Consider the following 22,470-nt stretch of genomic DNA (forward strand, 5'->3'; position numbering starts at 1 on the left):
ACATAAAACAACAAGACCAAAATACCACATAACATCCCTGAACCAATCAACGTCGGCCTATACCAACTCCAATATCTTCCTGTCATGGTTTACCAGTTTTAAACATATACGCTATTGTACATATAAAACCCATATCACCATCAATTACGATTTAATTAGCTTAAAACAGATGTATTGCAAAAGTAAATAAATATGCCTCTCCTTCCCAAACATGCCTAACAACATGGTCTCCATGATATGAATTAAGGAGGTGTCATATCGGCCTCCTAGATAACTCTCTAAAGGGGCATCATCAACGGGTTCCTCATGGGCTTCAGGGGCTTTAGGTGTTGCTTCTTCATCTAGGGACTCGTGGCCCCATGAAGTTGAGGCATGAGACATGAGGCAACAAGAAGTAGAACCAGATGGGTGAGGACCTCGACACTGTGAACCATCAAACGAGATTTCATCAAATTGTGGCCTCATGGTCCTGCCAGCGACCCTCTCATGTCGTACATATGCGATTTGGGACACACGACCGAGCCTAATTCTGTTAGGGTTGTTTTCAGCCATTGCACACGCGTTAAAACCAAATAGTCAAATAAAAAATGCAACCAAAATTCTGGAAGGCTTAAATTCAGAGATACATCTCCCAAAATTAGTTCAGAAAGAATCTCTAGACAAAGCTCCGACTTTGCAGAAATGGAAGAAACTTCATTGCTTCCCAAAACTCCAAAAAAATTTCAATGCCTGTCCATTTAGGCTACCTATTTCGATTGCACACTACCTAATGTAGCTTAAACATTTTATGTTTCCTAAAGTGTTATTTGAAACATAAAAAAAGGAATGAATTTTGAAAAACTTATCAAATTTAAATTTTGAATGAGAAGCTTGAGTGGAGTGAGAACCTTTGTAGCAAATGAAGTAGAATACAGTGAGAAGTTTGATTGGATGAGAAGCTTGAATAATTGAGGAAGATCACCAAAAATTAGATTTTTTTTATGGTTTAGTGAGTTTTCAGAAAATGAAGGAGGTAGAAGGAAGGTTTTAGCGCAGGTTAATGTATTAAACGCGTTCGGGAATGCATCTCTGTACCACCCACTAAATTGTTAATTAGTAGTATTTACAGAGATGCATCTCTTGATTGACCTCATACACATACGAAGATGAATCCCCATATCAAATTTTGACAAAATACGAATTTCTCATCAATTTACACTGAGGAATGCGTAAAAAAAGTCTATTAGAAGATGCATTTCTGAATGCTAAAGATAGTTGTGATTTTTCATGTTAGCGTGGAAGCACCAATAAAGATGAGAAAAGTAAGCACCAACGTTTTTTTTTAAAGGTTAACATGTCATGTCTTTTTGCATCTCTTCTCCTACCCAATATTATAAAAGTATACAATATTTTTTTTGAAAAAAATACACTAACCATGTATTAAAATGACATTAACACCCATCTAATTTTAAATTATACAACAACTTTCCCTAAGTAGATATACCACCGCCGGAATGTTTTCAACAGAGTTGAGCGTTGACTTTTATGTACTCTTCATCACCCATCAACAGTATCCTCATTTTCTTCTTTGTTAAAAAGCAGTATGTCTCATCTTCCTTTTGTCGCTCCTCCTTCCTCTCCAAGTTCCGGACCCCAATGGATCTACGACGTTTTCATCAATTTCAGAGGAAAAGACACTCGTGCCAATTTCGTTTCTCATCTCTATGCCGCACTCTCAAACACTGGAATCAACGCTTTTCTTGACGATCACAATCTTCAAAAGGGAAAGAAACTTAGACCAGAATTAGTGCGAGCAATTCAAGGTTCTCAGATATCCATCGTTGTTTTCTCCCAAAACTACGTTAAATCTAATTGGTGTCTTGATGAACTCAAACTAATCATGCAATGCCACGCTATGGGTCATCAGCTTGTTATGCCTGTATTTTGCGGGATTACCCCTTCGGATATACGTCGATATACTGACAAAACTATTGCACGAACACTCACCGACGCTTCTCATTTGGCTGGTTGGGATATGAAAAATTACAGGTATAATAGTATATATATATATATATATATATATATATATATATATATATATATATATATATATATATATATATATATATATATATATATATATATATATATATATATATATATATATATATATATATATATATATATATATATATATGTCTCTGTCTATTTTCGTAATTAGACATATTATGCAACCTCTGTAGCACGGACACATCTGAAATAAAAGTGTCCACCGACACCATATAGCATGGACACATCTGAAATAAAAGTGTGCACCGACACCATACTGATACTTATTGAAGAGTAATTTAATATTTAGAAGATGAGCATCAAAAGTTCTGATGCGGTTGAACTTCGGATGGTTACTCAGAAGATAGTGTTGACCAGAAGTTCTATCTTCCGGGTCCTGGTAGCTTAGCTATTTAGTTAGTAAGGATATTTTAGTATTTCTTAGTATTGTACTGTTTGTACCTTAAACTTGTTCACTAAGTTTACTCTATTAGGGCTGATGTGGCAAAATTTTCTTTTGTATAAATAGCCTTGTAGTAGCTATCATTTAACAACACAAGTAGTAGAATATACAACATTTATTCTCTCATTCTCTTTGCGTCGTTATTCTTTTCGTTTATTCTCTTTGTTATTATCTTTGATTCTTGAGCACCAACAATACTTGTAATTTAGTTCAATTTATTCATTTTTTTCCAAATTATTTTAGCCATTTATGTGTCTGCGTCCTGTCCTTGTCTGTATCCGTGCTTCTTAGTATACAACTTTATCACTTTATTTCAAAAGTTAATATAAGTGTTCTCCTATTATAGATTGTTTATAAGGTTCTTTGCTATACATACACAGTATTTGAACTTGATTACAAATTGAGTCAAATGTCAGTTAATCATTCAAAGTTGGTCAACAAAAGTCCATGTTTGCTTATATTTGAGATCTAAGCAGTATGTTTTAAGCTTTTAATCTTTCATTATTTATGACCATTTTTGTCTTTTGAAAGAGATTTATTGTTGCAGTAATGAAAGCAGTGTTGTGAAGGAAATTGTGGCCCATGTTTTGAGAAAACTAGACAAAAGATACTTACCTGTCCCAGATTTTCCAGTTGGACTAGAATCCCGTGCGGAACAGTTGATTCGGTTTTTAAGACAGAATACAAGAGGAGTTTGTTTAGCAGGGATTTGGGGAATGGGAGGGATTGGGAAAAGCACCATTGCTAAAGTTGTCTACAATAAACTCTATTCTGAATTTGAAGATCAGAGCTTCCTTGCTAGTATTAGAGAAGTTTGGGAGAGAGATAGGGGGCGAATCGATTTACAAGAACAACTTCTTTCAGATATCCTCAAAACAAGAAATATAAAGGTGCATAATATTGAGTGGGGAAAAGCTATGATCAATGAAAGACTTTGCACAAAACAGGTACTTGTTGTACTCGATGATGTGAGTACGCGTGAGCAATTAAATGCACTATGTGGAAGTCGAAATGGGATTGGTCCAGGAAGTATAATAATCATCACAACAAGAGACGTGCGTCTACTTGATTTTCTTGGAGTTGACTTTGTTTATGAAGCGGAAGGATTGAATGCACGGGAGTCCCTTGAGCTTTTCAGTCGGCACGCGTTTAGGGAGGCGAGTCCAACTGAAGGTTTCTTTAGTCTCTCGGGAGATGTAGTTTCCTATTGTGGTGGACTACCATTAGCTCTTGAAGTCCTTGGATCTTATTTGTTCAAGAGGAGAAAACAAGACTGGAAAAGTGTATTATCAAAGCTAGAAAAGATTCCCAATGATGAAATACATGAGAAACTAAAAATAAGCTTCGATGGTTTAGAGGATCGCATGGAAAAGGATATATTTCTTGATGTGTGTTGTTTCTTTATCGGTAAGGACAAAGCTTATGTTACAGAGATACTAAATGGTTGTGGACTTCATGCTGATATTGGAATAACATTGCTGATAGAAAGAAGCCTCATAAAAGTTGAAAAGAATAATAAGCTTGGCATGCATTCTTTGCTACGAGACATGGGTAGAGAAATTGTTCGTGAAAGTTCACCTGAAGAGCCTGAGAAGCGTAGTCGATTGTGGTGTCATGAGGATGTAGTTGATGTATTGACTGACCATACCGTAAGAACTTCATTACATTGCATTTTGAATTTTTTTTATCATCTTTCATAATCTTTAAAGATATAAAAACCAATTAGCTGAAAAATAGTGGGATTCATTATGTCTTTGTTAAAAAGCAATATAAGAACAGTTTATGTGTGTCACTCTTCTCTTCTCCTATATACAGCTTAGGCTTAGGTCTTTCTATCTATTGCTTTGTACATTAGGTTTTCTGTCCATGTTAAAAATCTAATCTAATATACTAAAATTTTCAGTCATGTGTCTTCATGTAACAACTTGTGTTTTTGGAGAAGTTAGTTCATGAGAATCATGTCATTTTACATATGAAACAACTCACGCTGTACTTGTTACTTTTTGGTTACCAAAAATGAAGGTTTCCTTTTTATGTTATTTGTGTCACAGGGAACAAAAGCCATTGAAGGATTGGTTATAAAGTTGCAAATGACCAGTAGCCTTTGCTTCGATACTATTGCTTTTGAGAAAATGAAGAGATTGAGATTGTTGCAACTTGATCATGTACAACTCATTGGAGATTATGAGTGTTTTCCGAAGCACCTGAGATGGCTTTCTTGGCAAGGGTTTCCTTTAAAATACACGCCAGAAAACTTTAATCAGAAAAATCTAGTTGCTATGGACTTAAAACACAGTAATCTCACACAAGTTTGGAAGAAGCCTCAGGTACACATCACTAGAGTTTTTCTTTTCAAATTAATGGATAATGAAAATAGTTATTCTTGCCACTGTTTCATTTTGCATCTTATCCTCTAAATTTTATTCAGAACTTTTATTTTCTTGTAGTTGTTGCAGATGCTAAAAATTATCAATCTCAGTCATTCTAAGTACTTAAAAAGAACCCCTGACTTTTCATTCTTGCCGAACCTAGAAAATCTCATTATGAAGGATTGTCGAAATTTGTCCAAGGTGCACTCATCCATTGGAGATCTCAAGAATCTTCTTTTGATAAACTTGAAGGACTGTACAAGCCTTAGCAATCTCCCTAGAGAGATATATCAACTGACATCAGTGAAAACTCTCATCCTTTCCGGTTGTTCAAAGATTGACAAGTTGGAAGAAGACGTGGGGCAGATGGAATCCTTGACAACACTGATTGCAAAAGATACATCCGTAAAAGAAGTTCCCCATTCAATACTACGATTAAAAAGTATTGGATATATATCCCTATGTGGATACCAAGGATTATCACGTGATGTTTTTCCATCTCTCATTAGGTCTTGGATGTCACCAACAATGGATTCCTTAACTCACGTTCCTCCTTTTGGTGGCTTGTCAATGTCTCTTATTTCCCTGAACTTAGAGACTAGTAATTTGGGTTTGGTCTATCAATCAGAAATACTTAGCAGCTGTTCAAAACTAAGAAGTTTTTCTGTACAATTTGATTCAGAGATTCAACTGAAAGAAGAATTCCGAAAACTTCTTGATGATCTATATGGTGCAGGTCTTACTGAACTGGGAACATCACATGCATCACAAATTTCAGATCTTTCCTTGAGATCTGTTTTGATTGGAATCGGAAGCTGCCACATTGTCATGGATACTCTTGAGAAGAGCTTATCACAGGTTCCTTCTCTGACCTCCCACCTTGTTTGATATTTATCACTACTTACGAGAACATGGAATTACTTTCCATTTTCATTTTCATCTTGAAGTGGTAAAAGATTCCTAAATATACAAATTTATTCAAATATCAAGCTGAGAAACAAACATAAATCTTAAGGCCAGACATTTAACATAGAAGTGAAGTAACTTTTTAGATCCTTATTATATCTCATTGTTCTTTAGCTTTATCTTCATTGCATTTATTTGTTAATATCTATATTTATCACAATTTTTAGCTTATTTATACGCATACCACATGCTTAACTTTAGATGGATAGCTGAATAACTATTGAAGTTATACGCGGGCTTAATCCTTTGGTTATAAATGGAGAAAGAGGAACAGAATAAGAAAATTATATTTAGTTGTGAATGATATAATGGATCTTCTACCTGCACAATACAAACCACTAGCTCAACAATTTTTTTTTAAGATGTTGATACTAGGCCTTATATATCATCAGACGCTCTTCAAAGAAGTGAATACAAGTAATAGTAATGTGCAAGTAGAGCTAGTTAATGAAAACTCTTTCATACAGATTGATAAGGCCATATAACCCACCACCCAGAGAGAATTTGTAGACAAACATATATCTGTTATTATAATTGTTAATGTAATAGATGAGTTGTAGGAAAGTGGTAAGGAGCTATATGAAAGGAACTATATTGCATGTTTTAATTGATCAGTTTCATTTAATATTTTTCTATTACACTATTTTGAGATTTTGACACAATAAATTGCAGGAAATGTCCTTTTGAAGAGCATAATTAGAATTACATAAATAACTAAGTATATGTTCATGATACAGGGATTAGCAACCGATTCTAGTGATTCGTTCCTTCCAAGTGACAATTATCCTTTTTGGTTAACGTATAAAGGTGAAGGATCTTCGGTACTTTTTCAAGTGCCTGGGGATAGTGGTGGTTGTTGCATGAAAGGAATAACTTTGTGTGTTCTTTATTCATCAACACCTGAAAACTTGGGAACCGAATGTCTCATTAGTGTCTTGATCATTAATTACACAAACTTCACTATCCATATTTACAAACAAGACACCGTTATGTCGTTTAATGATGAAGATTGGCAAAGCATGGTATTAAATTTAGGAGTTGGTGACAATGTGGAGATTGTTATAGCTATTGGGAATGGATTGATTGTTAAGGAGACAACTGTCTATCTAATATATGATCCTTCAAATGGTATTGAAATTGAGCCATCAAATATTATGGAGGTCGACCCATTGACCGACACAAAAATAGAGTCATTACAAGAAGTGGAAGTGCAACCATCACCTAATGCGAGAACGGAGCCATCATCTGAAGTGGCACTGCAACTATCACCTAAAATAAAAATGGAACCATTACCGAAAACAAATAGAAAAATCTTTACAAGACTTGCAAAGAAAGTGGGAGAATGTTTATGCTTGAACCAGAATTGAGTTCTCAACAATTTTTTATTGGCAAGCCTATTGTCCTAATATAGAGCTCTCTTGAGATCTCCACAATTCAATTCCATGAATGTGCTTCTTTGAGGAACAACTTGGGAGATGAATTCATAGCTAATTCTAGTCATTTGCGTAATAGTTTCAGTTATGAAATGTATTATATTTAAGCATTAAGAATAGAAAGTATATATTGTCTTCAAGCATCATTGAGTCAATGAGTATTCCTAGTCTAAAGACAAAAGGATTCTTAAACTCAAACATTTAAAGATTAAACTTCCATTCAACCAACTAATCATAAATCATTCTAAAGTTGATCAAGTGATAGAAATCATTAAGCAAAGAGATAAGAACACGACTTATAAAGGTTGATTCAAATAGTTGAATAATATAGAATGATCGATCAGCTTGGATTTTACAATAAAATCGTGCATATTTCAATACTGTTGTGCACCAAATATAGAATGTGTCAGCACACTGTCTATTGATAAACATGGTACTGATGCTATTGTTGAAGGGTGAACTGCGCTTGAAGAAATATGCAATTGTTGAAGTGACAATGTCTAATGTGGTTTCAAAACTTACCAGTACTATGTCACATTGTCACTTAGTTGAAGGATGTTTATGATTCTGATATGATTAAAATGCACCGCTAAGATTGACGCTTTTGAGTCATATAGCTGTTAAGTTGCTAATGTTAAAGTCAATTCTTAGTTTAAGATTGCTTGTATAGTTTACAGATGGGGTGTTTGTATGGTGTTATTGTCATTTTGGATTTTTGAGCTGAAGCCTTACATTGTTATCTAAGGTTCTACATATTTTATGGTTTTTGTGTGATCCACTTTGTTTAGAAACAATATAATACTACCATTTTCCCCTGTATTTTGTCGAACGAATTTGGTAAATCAGCCACTGATTTTTTGAAGGATCTCTCTGATTGGATTTTGAAAATTTGCTTTAGAGTATGAAATTTGTTGTTAAAACGATTTACAACACATAAGTTAATCCTCTTTGGTTGTGCAGATTTTTAACTGGAGAAAAATTATTGCCTCCACCACTTAGTTACTTACCTTCGTGTTTATGTCATGGCAACTATCTAGCTGTTGTGATCTATATATGCATGAATGCTGATGGAAATGTAGCTACAATCAATCTGAAAGGTGTGGCCATAGGTGACTCCTGGATTATTACATGTGTGTATTAATTGGATCATCGAGTAAAGGAATTGAGAGTGTCTCTTGAATTGATTTTTGAATTGGTGATATACGCAGTTTCAAAATGCATGATTTAGTACATGATCTTGCAATTATCCGGAAGTGACTGTTGTTATTTGGATAGTGCAACAAAAGTACATGTACTACGAAGTCCCATGCATGTTATGTTGAAAAGTGATGCTATTAGTTTGCTGGAGTCATTGGATGCAAGTAGGACATGAACTTTAATTTAGCTGTCTAACTTTTCAGAGAGTTGGAATGAGAAGGAATTGTTTGTCATTTCAAAATTCAAAAACTTGCGTGTATTGAAGCTATCACATTGTTCTTTAAGTAAGTTGTGTGATTCAATTGGAAAATTGAAGCACTTAAGATATCTTCATTTTACGGTATTGCGAAGGATTGGAAAGTCTTTTCTGTTCCATAAGTAGTGTTGTTTTCTTACAAACACTGATATTGGAGGGTTGGAGGGGTGTAAAGAAGTTGAATTTTCTACAAAAGATATCTCAAAATTAATCAATTTGAGACATTTCGATATTGAAAATTTTAAAAATTAATCAATTTGACAATTTGAGATATCTAAATTTAGAAAATTGGAGGTGGGGGACAATATAATAGTGCCATTTTTTAAAAATTGGTTTTCTTCACTCACAAATATTGTTCAAGTCTCTCTATGTCAATGTCCATATATGAAGTATCTCCCACCAATGGAGCATCTCCCGTTTCTTAAGTCATTAAGTATATATTACCTTCATGACTTGGAATTCATATATTATGAAGAGCCTCTTTTATCTGAATCATTTTTCCCATCTTTGGTGAAACTCAAATTTGTTGGATATGAAAAGTCGAGGGGATGGAAGAGGATGAGGGATGATGTAAATGATGTTGATAACTCTTCACAGTTATATAATATCTCCTTTCCTTGTCTTTCTCAATTATTATGAAACACAATGATTTCTCTCTCAAAAGACATGAGAAAACCGATAGTGAGTAGACAGGAAAATAAATGCAATTCTGCCAGCAGCTTCGAAGGTGCCAAACAACAATATGAAGAGAAGAGAAAGCAAGAATCAACAAATAAGTAACACCAAATCAAGCAATGATGGGGTTAGGAATATAGAGAACTGAACTTTTAACAAGAGTTTCTGAAGGATATTGATTGAAACAATCAATAACGGCATGAAGTCTCCTCTCGGTATATAAAATAGTACAATTAGTCTCATTCCCAGAAAAATATTGCAAAACACATACAACAAAGATAGTACCATATGAGGACAAATGTATGCCGAATCAAAATTTGTTGAAACTTCTACATTAGTTCAAGCACAAACACTGTCTCGTTCTTTTTGCAAGTTTTGTAAACATATATTTGTTTTTATTTACCTTCTGAGATGGATCCCTTCTCAAATTTGGTGATAGCTCCATTTTTGCATTAGGTGATGGTTGCAAACTTGCAATTTGTCTTCCTGAGATGGCTCCATTTTTGCATTAGGTGATGGTTGCAATCTGTCTTCCTGAGATGGCTCCATATTCATGTTAGTTGGCTCAGTTTCTGTAATAACTGAATGGTTATATATTAGATAGGCAGCTGTCACCTTAACCGACAATCCACGCCCAAAAGCTACAAATATCTGTACATTGTCACCGGACTCTAGATTTGATGTTAAACCCGGTAATAAATAATACCTATTACTTTTTGCTTGCCGCTTTACCGCTTCAGCATATGTGCACGTAAGGAACTCTTTCGTAGATGCATTTACAGAAGTACCTTACATTAAAAAAAAACGAGTTTCTTCCGTAGGTACATCTACGGGACTACGTAACGTTTCATATGTTCCGGAGATGCATCTACGGAACGTTCTGAAAGCTCTAAAACACAAAAATGGCGTCTGGTCACTGTTGCAAAGTGTTAAAAATCCCATTTTGGTGGTTTGATCGTCCGTTTAACACATCAAACAATAACTACATTGTCTCTAAACTATGTTTCTAAAAGTAACTAATGATTTCTATACCTAAAAATCGATTTAAACTCTATTATGGGAAATACTCTAAAATAACTCAAAAATTTACCGATTAAATTGAGTTTTGAAGTTGTTGGAATGTGTTGATCTTTGATGTTGACGTTAACGGTCGAACTCGAGAGAAAAAAAACAAATTCGATGGAAGTTTGATTTTTGAGGTTGAGAGTTTTGAAATGAGAAATGTGAAGAATGGGGAGAAGAAGAGTCTGGCGCGAAGATAACATCAAATGATTCTATAGATGTATCTACGGAAGCTTCCGTATGCGCATCTACGAACAAAACAAAATTTAAGAAAAAAAGTACTTCCGAAGATATATCTACGGAAGCAGGGGACGTTTTAGGCAAAATAATTTATTTAAATAAAAGAGTGAATAAATATTTTTATAATAGTTAAAATTTACAATAAGGACAAAAAATTATGAGTGTGTGGTTCTGGTTCATGATTCTGGTCAAGTCGTTGGCAATGATCATCATGTTGAAAATGAATAATTGAAGGAATCATGTTACTACAAATTAATCTGAACCTGTTACTCTATCTTCACCATTTCTTCTTAATCTCAACTTCATCCACCCTCTCTAATCGAATCAATGGATTATATACACGACGTGTTCATCAACTTTAGAGGGAAAGACACACGTCAAAGTTTCGTTTCTCATCTCAATGCCGGCCTCACAAATGCAGGAATCAAGACCTATATCGACAACCAGCTTCACAAAGGAACCGAGCTTGGACCAGAACTGTCACGAGCAATAAAAAGCTCCCGTATATCTATACTTGTTTTCTCCAAAAACTACACTGAGTCTAGTTGGTGTCTTAATGAACTTCAAAAAGTCATTGAATGCCACTTAACTCGTGCCCAAATTGTTGTTCCTGTATTTTATGATGTTGAACCTTCCGTTGTGCGCCACCAGAAGGGTGCTTTTGGACAAGCTTTGAGAGCTACTGGAAACTAACATTTGAACAGTTAAAATCACTATGTGGGAATCCTAAATTGTTTTGTCCGGGAAGTGTATTAATCGTTACAACCAGAGATATACGCCTACTTAATTTATTTAAGGTTGATTACGTGGGTACAATGAAGGAGATGGACGAAAATGAGTCCCTTGAACTTTTCAGTTGGCATGCTTTTAGGCAACCTGTTCCGATAAAAGACTTCCATGAACTCTCAAGGAACGTAGTTGCTTATTGTGGAGGATTACCAGTTGCTCTTGAAGTCCTTGGTTCTTACTTGTATGAGAGGACAGAAGAAGAATGGATAAGCGTCCTCTCAAAACTAAAGAGGATTCCCAATGATCAAGTGCAAGAGAAACTGAGAATAAGCTATGATGGTTTAAAAGATGATATGGCAAAGGATATATTTCTTGACATATGCTGTTTCTTTGTTGGCAAGGGCAGAGCCGATGTTACAAAGATCCTAAATGGCTGTGGACTTTATGCAGATATTGGAATAGCTGTTCTCGTAGAGCGGAGCCTTGTAAAAATTGAAAAGAATAACAAGCTTGGAATGCACGGTTTAATAAGAGATATGGGAAGAGAGATTGTTCGAGAAAGTTCAACAAAAGAGCCTGGAAAGCGTAGTAGATTGTGGTTTCGTGAGGATGTTCATGATGTTTTGACAAAAAATACTGTGAGTGCTTCCTCTTTATAAATGTGAAACTTTTGATCGTCCTCCATAATCTTATCGAGATCATAGAACCTTTTTTTTTTGAATCGTTTGCTCTTACAAGTCTTGGATTAAAATTCTAGGGTGGTTTATTTTATTGTTTTTGCTCTTATAAGTCTCGTATTAAAATTCTAGGGAATAGAAACTGTAGAAGGATTGGTTTTGAAGGTGCAAAGAACCAGTAGAGTTGTCTTAAGTACTGATTCTTTCAAGGAGATGAAGAAACTGAGACTTTTACAACTTGATCATGCCATCCTCATTGGAGATTATCGGTATCTTTCAAAAGAACTGAGATGGATTCATTGGCAAGGATTTACCTTCAACTATATACCCGATGATTTTTATCAGGGAAGTCTAGTTGCTATTGATGTAAAATACAGCAGTATGAAACAAGTGTGGAATGAAACCAAGGTATGCTATATTGCTATTTTCTTTCCAAACTCAAAGTTTGATGACAGTATTATTTGCTCCCACCTCTCTAATTTTTCTTTTGAACATTTATCATCTTGCAGTTGTTGGATAAACTGAAAATTCTCAATGTTAGTCATTCTAAGTACTTGAAAAGCACTCCTGATTTTTCAAAAGTACCGAATCTAGAAAAGCTCATTATGAAGAATTGTCCAAATTTGTCCGAGATACACAAGTCTATTGGAGATCTTAGGAATCTACTTCTGTTGAATTTGAAGGACTGTACAAGTCTTGGCAATCTCCCAAAGAAGATCTATCAATTGAAATCATTGAAAACTCTTACACTTTCTGGTTGTTCAAAGATTGACAAGTTGGAAGAAGACATTGTGCAGATGGAATCCTTGACAACACTGAACGCAAAAGATACATCAGTGATTGAAGTTCCGCGTTCAATACTAAGATTAAAAAGCATTGGATTTATATCCCTATGTGGATATGAAGGTTTATCACGTGATGTGTTTCCTCGTCTCATTTGGTCTTGGATGACGCCAGCCATGAATTCCCTACCCTGTATATCTCCATTTGGGGACAGTTCTTTGTCACTAGTTTCCTTGGATGTATCAAGTAATAGTATGGGCTATCAACCGCCAATGCTTAGAAACCTTTCAAAACATAGAAGTGTTTGGATTCAATGCCGGTCAGTGATGCAACTGACTCAAGAATTAAGAAATTTTTTAGATGATCTATATGATGTAAGTTTTACCAAGTTGGAAACAGCATCACATGCATCACTTATCTTAGACATTTCGTTGAAATCGCTTTTGATTGAGATGGGAAATTGTGACATGGTCATCAACACTCTTGGCAAGAGCATATCACAGGTTCCTTCTCAATCCTCTATCGTTTTCCGATCTTTAAGCGAACGTCGGTTTTATGATTAGTTAAATGCACTACTAATTATGAAACTAACTAAGCATATGCTCATGGTACAGGGATTTACAACCAATGATTCAAGCAATTTTTGCCTTCCAGATGACAATTATCCTTCTTGGTTAGCCTATACATGTGAAGGACCTTCAGTACTATTTCAAGTTCCTGAGAATAGTCTTAGTCACATAAAGGGAATAGTTTTATGTGTTGTTTATTCATCAACATCTGAAAACACGGCAACTGAATATCTTACTAATGTCTTGATCATAAACTACACAAAATGCACAATCCAAATATACAAGGGAGACACAGTCATGTCTTTTAACAATGAAGATTGGAAGGGTTTAACATCAAATCTAGGACCTGGTGACAATGTGGAGATTTTGGTAGCTTTTAGGCATGGATTGATGGTTAAGGAGACTGTTGTATATCTAATATATAACCATTCAGTTACTGTGGAAACTAGTTCATCAATCAACGTGGAAATGAAGATATCGCCGGAAGTGAACTTGCAGCCATCATCCATTCTGAATATGGAGCCATTAATTGATATGAAAACCGAATCATCACGGAATCCAAATGAGAAAATATTTTCAAGACTTACAAAGAGAATGGGAAAATGTTTGTGCATAAACCAAAATAGAGGCCTCTAACAATTTTTGATTGAGTATGCCTTTGTCATCATAAAATGAGGTTGTTCTAACTGTTATGTAGCATTCTTTGGTTAATGTCTTGTTTCAGTTGATCAGATTCTGAAAGTCTTTGTAAGAATTCATTTCTCATTAGGCTTTGAAGCGTAGTGAATGATTCTGTATTTCTAAGGTTTGGTGTTATTGTGGGGAATTTCAATAACACTATTTTTCAAAGACTTATAAAAAAAAAAAATCCAATTATTGCATTTGGTCATAAAGTCAATCTGTTTTTCGACACCATCAACCTCGACATCATTTTAAATTACAAGTAATATATATCTATATCTATTTTCACTAACTTATATTTTGGTTTTTCTTGTTTTTGTAATATTGATATCATTTGGAAGGAAGCTTTAAGAGTCTTTCAAACACCATCCGGAAGGCCTTCTAAACTAGTGTAAATATTTGCTTGATTATGTTTCGTTTACATGCAATGACTTTATATATGGTGTACTCTGATATTATCAATCCAGAGAAATCAAGTGTTGTTGGTCCAGATGCGAATATACTAGAGGTTGGTGAATTGATTGTTTAAATCCCGATATCGTTAAAATTGATGATGTTGGGAAATATTTTATCACTAAAAAGACGTTTACATTGCATGATAGTATGCTTAAATGAGTTTGTACAAAAATTGTTAAGTTAGGGTTGGATGTAGTTATCGAGAGATCTGATTCTGACTCTAATAAAAAACAACTTTACGTTGTGATGAGTTGTGAAAGATGTGATCACACCAGATCAATGGAATGTAGATGTTCTTTCAGGTTGCTCGAGAACTATAGGACGACAAATGTTTAGAAATTTATGACCAACAAAACTTAAAATTGGAAACGTCCATAAATCACTACGTAAGATATCAAATAGCATCAAAGTTATATTTTGAGAATTAGAAAATGGCAATTTAACTTGTTTGCCTAAAACACAAGACTCAGAAATAACAGAAGAACTAAAAGGTTCGCAACATATAAACTTATTTTTGCAAAGGGAATTCAAAATAGTCACGCCATGATGACCAGGACAGCTGTGTCAAAGACTCAACGTAAGACTGGCAAAACTGGAGGGAGTGGTGACATGATATAGATCGTCACGATTGTCACATCTCATGGGAGGGATCCTCGTCAGAAAATTGAATACAATAAAACCAAAAGGGTCAAAGGAAATAGAGACATTATTGTCAGTGGTGAGCCGTCTCACAGAAATTATATTTTTAATAATTTCCGGGGCATGCACGACATGGTTTAAGTAAAGGGGTGTTTAGCAATGATTTCTGACAAACAACCGCTAGTCCTCCAAAGTGTTTAAACAATCTGGTTACTCGCAGGATCGATTAGATTGATCCTAGGACATAGTCAAACAGTGTTTCAGTGATTTGATTCATATTCACACTAGTACAAAAATGTTAATTTACACCCGTTTTTTATTAAATTTACACCCATTATTTTTAATAAAAATCGGGTGTATATCCATAGGGTGAGACATGTCTAACGAATTTACACCCGTTATTTTTAACAAAAATCGGGTGTAATTGGGCGTAATTACGTTTTTAATTACACCCTGTTTTAATAAAAATTGGGTGTAATTAGGCGTAATTACGTTTTAGTTACACCCTTTTTTAATAAAAATCGGGTGTAATTGGCCGTAATTATGTTTTTAATTACACCCTATTTTAACAAAAATCGGGTGTAATTGGACGTAATTACGTTTTTAATTACACCCTATTTTAATAAAAATCGAGTGTAATTGAGCGTAATTACGTTTTTAATTACACTCTATTTTAATAAAAATCGGGTGTAGATACGTTATTAATTACACCCTATTTTAATAAAAAATCAGGTGTAATTACGTTCTTAATTACACCCAGTTTTAATAAAAATCGGGTGTAGCTACGTTCTTAATTACACCCCATTTTTATAAAAATCGGGTATAGATATGTTCATAATTACACCCTATTTAAATCTATTTACACCCTATTTCATATACACCATTTAGTTATATTTCATTTTCAGTCATAATATTGCAAATACTATAAAATCATACACATAAAAATCATATTTTAACTAAGTCAAAATATTTTTAATATTAACAAAAAAGTATACAAAATCATGTCGAGTCATAATATTTCAAGTATTATAAAATCATACATATAAAAATTATATTTTAACTAAATCATAACACTTTCTTCATATATAATTTTACGCCATGCTTGACGGTTAGCTTCGGTGTTCTCTAGTCCAATTGAATCCAACCGCTTTCCACATGTAGCATTGGATTCATCCATGGCCAAAATACCACGCCCTGAAGAAGCAATTGTTTTCTGTATGCAAAAAAACAAGACACAAGAAATTATTAAAAATATTGAATCTCATTGGAATTAGAAGCCCACCCTTTAAGTATGAACTTAATTAAAAATATTCACACTAGATATGGTTGTAAAGTCTTACATACAATTGTCTTTTTATTTCAAACTTGATTTTATTTTAAAATAAAAATAAATATTGAGTTTTATTTTTATATAAACACATGTCCATGAGTTGAAAATTTTGCTACACTAGTATATAAAATAAAAGAATAAAATGAGAATCATGAGAAGATACAAAAACATGAATCTAGAACAAGGTTAGAAAGCATGATATCAGGAAAAATTTCATATCCTTACAAGACTGTACGTGATAGTTTGCTAGAAAAGTTGCACATCCTGCAGTTCCTGCAGAGAATACATGAGCCTGGAAAATCACCAAGCACGTAGAGAAATTTAGATGGAGAATGTTTCATCCAATAAAGCATAAAAAAAACTTTTAAAAAGAATGTTTTAATATTAAGATACTTAGATAGAGCCCTTCCAAAAAGCAGTGCTGCCTGTGCATAAGCCTAATACCGAAAACTGAAATCAATTGAAGCATGGGAAGCCATGTGTCTCAAGGCCAAAAATTAGATAGGATGAAATTCAATAGTAGGATACTATGTTTGAAGAAATTAGATAGGATGAAATATTACCAGAGCGGTATATTCAATTGAAGCATGACGAGTACTGACTCAGATGATCTACCACCGTCTGAAAGGCTCGTGTGTTCGAAGTTTGTCCATCGCCAACCGCTCCAAACTCCGTCACTGAGGCACTGTAAGCTCTGCAACTCACAACACAGTACTCAACATAGTGCTCCTCAGCCGGTGTTTTTCGGCTCTCAACTACAAGCTTAGGAAAGCAACCAATAGAGAAAGTAACAACAATAACACATCCATAGGAAAGAAAGATGAGAAATCAACAATGTTGAACTATATATATATATATATATATATATATATATATATATATATATATATATATATATATGTGTGTGTGTGTGTGTGTGTGTGTGTGTGTGTGTGTGTGTGTGTGTGATAGTGATTATTAAGCATTATATTTTGCACTTCCTCACTCCACCCACCCAACCACAAATTATATTGCTTATTCTGTCATGTGATAACATTAACAGGAATGTGATAAAGTTGCATTTAATTGGTTAAGATTAAGCAGAATTTACTGGACGAAACTATTGCATTTTGGTTGGAATTTGTTAAGTTGGTTTAGTCTTGACATGCATCTAGTGCTTAAAAGTATATGAACCTTTCCATTCCAGCATATGCATATCTTTTTTAAATTCATTTCCATTTTGGTGGAGCATGGTCATAATTGATACTTCACTTTCAATTAACCATATATGTTAATTCGGAATATGAGTTCAAATGGATAGCTTAGCTAGTATGGCTCATAAAATTGCCACAAAGGCTGAACTTATACAAAGCTTTTACTATTTCCTCAATACCCTGAACTATATCCTCCAATTTCTTGCACTATATCCTCAATATCACTTATTTATCTGTCAAACTTCATTTAATAAAGTCATTATCCTTTGTGCTATATTACAGGAGGTTTATTAAAAAGTGACCTTTCAGAATAACATATAAATTACTTGTAGTACATACGAAGTACATGTTGTAAGGATTGTATGAAGTCAACTGTTAATTGGCAAGACAAAGTCAAAGCTTAGTCCTCATTTTTTCAGCTAATGAACAAATAATTTTAAATGAAACAATCTTAGTCATTACACAGCCAAACTTGATGAAGTAAATAAACAAAAGAATTAAGAGAATCCAAATACTCAACTTGATATTAAAAAAATCATTGTTTAGCTGTAACTGATTTGTCAGATTTAGCTTAGAATTTAAATATAAAAAATGATGGGTTTTGATAAATTCTATTGCAAATAAACATCTTTTGTAGTATTTCTTCCAGAAACAGCCTAAGTTTGCTCACACCTATATTTGTCTTTCTTGATAAAGAAAAATAGACTAACATATTCAATGACTTTTCATCACTCATACTATATTGCTCTTTTTATAAAGCTAGTTTGGAATGAAAACTACAATACCATCTCATATAGACACAAAATGAAAGAAAAACTCTATCAAGAATGAAATCCAGTAATAATAGTGATAAACAACATAGTAGAATGCACCTTTAGAGACATTCAGTGATATTATCATCTCAGTCATTTGAGATTAAAAGACCTGCATTTTCTCTGTATAGAAAACAAAATAAATCACTTTCATTTCTACTAGTGTTTGCCTGCTCTTAGTAAATAATACAAACAGAATAATTTCATTCTTACACAGACACGGACGATCCGGTAATTGTTCCAAACAATCCTGATAACAAAATGCCAACTCCCTAACAAACATAAATAAGATGCATGAGGAATTATACTTAAAATTGAAAGTTCTACTTGATAGCTTGGTGAAAAATCAACATTTATATCAAATCAATTATGAAATTTTACCATTATTACAATTATCATTTATAAAAGCAAGATTTAGTTGTGTCTGTACCTGCCAACCGATACCTCGACTAAGAATAGAAGGCGGTAATGGTGTTGCACTTGCATGCCTATATACGGCAATGAAAGCTCCAGTAGACTGTGAACCGCAAGAAACACGTGAGTATATAACTTAATTTTACTTCAACATAAGTAAGCTTCATTGCACTGATAAAATATCCCATAGTTCCGGAAAATAATAATAACGGAATGTACAATTTAAGAATAATTTCTTCAAGAATAACAATTAAATAGAAACCAAATCTTACACCAATTAAAAAAGAGAATATCTTAAAAAAGAAGTCACCTCTACAAGAGCAACAAAAGATGCCATCATCATGGCAAACGCTTCGCCTGCATCAAATGTAGGTGCTCCCCATTGAAAGGGGTATGGAACTCTGATCCTGCAAAATCAAAATACAAGAGAAATTATTCTCGATAATTATAACTGACAAAACTAAGCCTCTCGAGACTTGGACATGCATCTATCAAGAAATTAAAAGGGTAGGCGGCAATCAGATAAAAACACAAAGTAAGAGATTATGCATTGATGACCGGATAATTCAAGAATGATTATAAATAACAAAGATAGTAAACTAAAATACGGTAAATTGAAAACGGATACATACGCCAGCATCAACAAACTTGGAACCAAGCAATGGCTTCATAACATGAAGAACAAACAGCTGGCTTGCAATTTCATTATCAAAAGATGAAATGAGTTCATCAACATCTTTCCAGAGGTACCGTTCCTGAGCCGTCAAAGCAGAAGGGTTGGTTGAAGTCTCAGTCAGTGAATCATTCCTTGAAGCTTTACGTATACGCATCACTTTCCCTATCTGAAAAAAAAACAACAACACACAATTCATATTTTTCCTTCAATAGTGAAGTTTGTCCACACATGTTATCGCTCAATTGCGGCGAAAATTTGCTTCCATTTTTCAAAGATAGAGCCGTTTTGAGATACTGCATACACATATTGAAAAACATAGGTGACACAGAAGAGGGTATAAATTATATTGCAGAAACAAAGGGATGCATATCTTCTATTGCTGAAATACTTGAGACTGGAAGCAATGAGGAGCAAGAACATGCACTTTTTGTTCTTCTATCTCTATGTTCATGCTCTAAAATTGTGGATTATTGTAAGTTAATTTTGGATGAAGTTATTGCTCCTCTTTTCTATATCTCACAGAATGGAAATGATAAAGGAAAAGAAAGTGCCTTGGATTTACTTCGTCTTTTGAGAGATGCAGAGTATGTTGAGAATGAAAATAACAGGCCCTCTCAACCAATTACCAACAACACTTTTGAAGATTCCAACAGTCACACAGAAGGAAATAGATCATCAAAAAGATCACAATTTCTGAAGAAACTAGGATTGTTCTCATAAACCAAAAGGTGAACATGGATTTCTCAAAATATTTGAAACGTTATCATGTGAGCCTTCAAATAAATTGAAATCTAAAGTATATACCAAGATATAAACTTAGAAAAGAAAAGATATAAATATTATCATGTGATTCTTTCCCTACAAAACCCTCAATCCAAACACATCATAAGAACTTAATTAGCATATATTACGGTATAAATTAGTTTTACCGTGACGTTCCTTCAATTTTTATTGTCAAATTATCATTTCTAAAATAGAGTTATAAAAGTGGGTATTGTGGCAAAAAAAATAGTTTCTGTTTTGTGCAGTCAGCAAGGCCCGCAAAGAAATCTCAATTACAAGCGCCGAAAGGGAAGTCACACCGAACAGGTGAACCCTCACTTCCCCCAAGAACAGGTGATCACACCCTCCATCATATCTCTCACCGTTGATATCTAATCGAACGGTCATCCGCAAAACTCAAAAGGCGTCGGATTACACGAGGACGGTTCTAATGCCCATACTATATAAAGATCGGATCACGCCGTTTTAGGTATTCAATTCGTTCCTACTTGCATATTACTTCTGGCTCAATAACTAACTTAAGGGTTGGAGTGTTAACCTAGCAGGTCTACCCCTCGCCGCCGTACCGAAAGTTTGACCCACCGTACCAAGACCTCATTTCAATACTTCATCACACACTTCTTCCAAACAGAATAATTTCAATGAAAGTAAGTGTACAATTGGTTTAGATTGAAGTGACAGTGCAGATGGTTTAAATCCAATTTGTAACCCAAACAAAATATGCTTAAAGAAGTGCATGAACATGAATGAAGTTGTTGAAGCGTTCTTGATGCAGTCGCATATGTGAATTTAATTCATTATTTACATTACAATCAAACAATGCATATGGTTTAAATCCAATCTGTAACCCAAACACAAGATAACATTCACATACCATGGCTTCGAGATATCGAAGTCGTTCCCTGCACATTTCCTCTCTAGCCTGCAAATCAAACAACACATTTCAGTACCCACCAAACTTTTATTCAATTTATTGGACATTTAACAAAATGGGTCGAGTTTTAATGATAAAATGAAGCACCCATTTTCAAATTATGTGAGGAAATTCAACAAACACATAGAGAGCATTGTTTAGAGAGAGTATTACGAGTTGTAGATCGTTGTAGAGAGGCTTGGAGATGAGAGATCCATCGGAGCCAAGCAGTGGCGCTCTAGCTGATCGACGACATGTGCTACATCGGCGGGGAGGTTTTGGCTGTGCAAACCCTTAACCATTGATCGAAACGGTGTCGTTTTTTGTTACACGATTGTTGCAGTGTTGGTTGGTGGTACCGAGTCGAAGATGAAGAGAATCAGACGGTGGTGGCGGTTCGGGTTGTGACGAGGTGATGGAATCAGAGGGTGGTGGTGTTTCGGGTTGTGAAGAATGATTCAGGGTGGATGTGAAATGGGGATTTGAAACATTTGGAGTTGACACGGTGAAATTAAGAGCATAAAAATGGTGATTAGGGTTCAATGAAAGGAGAAAGAGAAATACAAATATTAACTTTTACTATTTTACAGATAATAAAAATTAAATTTATTTTACTTTTCCTATTTACGCCCGTTATTGAAAAAAAAGGAGTAATAAACACTTGATTATAATATTTTTTTTAATTTACACCCATTTTTTAAAAATAAGGTGTCCATGATTACTTGTCAATACTAAAAATAAGACTTTATTTACAAATTTGCCATCTTATGTCTTATTTACACCCGTTTTTAGTATAATGGGTGTAAATTTATAAATTGTATTGTCATTTTTGCACTAGTGTCAATAATCTTTCTAGTTTGTGAATATATACAACTTTCTAGTGTAAATTGCAACAAGTAAATGACTTTAAAACGAAATAAAGTAAATGCATAAATAACATGACTTTCAACTTTAAATATAACTTTGCATTGAACAAATAACATGAAATGTAAATATGATGTTCTTCACACATACATTGTTTCAGCAAAGACTCTTTTCTCTCACGCTGGTACTTCAAGTATTTTTGTGAACTTTGTATATTGATTCGAACATATCAATCTAAACAATAGCACTCCTATTTATACTA

General features: G+C 34.2%; 3 protein-coding genes across 5 annotated transcripts; 2 read left to right on the forward strand and 1 right to left on the reverse strand.

The window, feature by feature from the left end:
• The first annotated feature begins 1,482 nt into the window (after positions 1-1,482).
• On the forward strand, positions 1,483-8,801 carry LOC131616215 (disease resistance protein RUN1-like). Its single transcript, XM_058887484.1, has 5 exons — positions 1,483-2,028; positions 3,039-4,140; positions 4,543-4,818; positions 4,939-5,718; positions 6,564-8,801. The coding sequence occupies exons 1-5, from the start codon at positions 1,583-1,585 to the stop codon at positions 7,191-7,193; spliced, it is 3,234 nt and encodes a 1,077-aa protein (XP_058743467.1). The 5' UTR covers positions 1,483-1,582; the 3' UTR covers positions 7,194-8,801.
• Positions 8,802-11,016: 2,215 nt separating this feature from the next.
• LOC131619859 (disease resistance protein RUN1-like) lies at positions 11,017-14,264 on the forward strand. The gene is made up of 5 exons (XM_058890906.1): positions 11,017-11,233; positions 11,317-12,056; positions 12,228-12,503; positions 12,605-13,381; positions 13,493-14,264. The coding sequence occupies exons 1-5, from the start codon at positions 11,017-11,019 to the stop codon at positions 14,081-14,083; spliced, it is 2,601 nt and encodes an 866-aa protein (XP_058746889.1). The 3' UTR covers positions 14,084-14,264.
• A 1,966-nt stretch (positions 14,265-16,230) lies between these two features.
• On the reverse strand, positions 16,231-21,808 carry LOC131616224 (nucleobase-ascorbate transporter 6-like). 3 transcript variants are annotated; one of them, XR_009288069.1, is made up of 10 exons: positions 21,519-21,808; positions 21,306-21,353; positions 19,605-19,814; positions 19,283-19,379; positions 18,989-19,075; positions 18,772-18,830; positions 18,619-18,681; positions 17,117-17,247; positions 16,779-16,845; positions 16,231-16,436 (listed from the first exon to the last, which is right to left on the reverse strand). XR_009288069.1 is itself a non-coding variant. In XM_058887497.1 (7 exons), the coding sequence occupies exons 3-7, from the start codon at positions 19,610-19,612 to the stop codon at positions 18,648-18,650; spliced, it is 285 nt and encodes a 94-aa protein (XP_058743480.1). In that variant the 5' UTR covers positions 19,613-19,814; positions 21,306-21,353; positions 21,519-21,803; the 3' UTR covers positions 17,463-18,647. The 3 variants fall into 3 exon arrangements, 1 of the variants encoding a protein (XP_058743480.1); XR_009288068.1 differs by having other exon boundaries at positions 16,779-17,247; XM_058887497.1 differs by lacking the exons at positions 16,231-16,436; positions 16,779-16,845; positions 17,117-17,247 and having other exon boundaries at positions 17,463-18,681; positions 21,519-21,803.
• Between the last annotated feature and the right edge of the window lie 662 nt (positions 21,809-22,470).

The sequence above is a fragment of the Vicia villosa genome, linkage group LG7 (genome assembly GCF_029867415.1).
Source record: "Vicia villosa cultivar HV-30 ecotype Madison, WI linkage group LG7, Vvil1.0, whole genome shotgun sequence".
Lineage (NCBI taxonomy): Eukaryota > Viridiplantae > Streptophyta > Magnoliopsida > Fabales > Fabaceae > Vicia > Vicia villosa.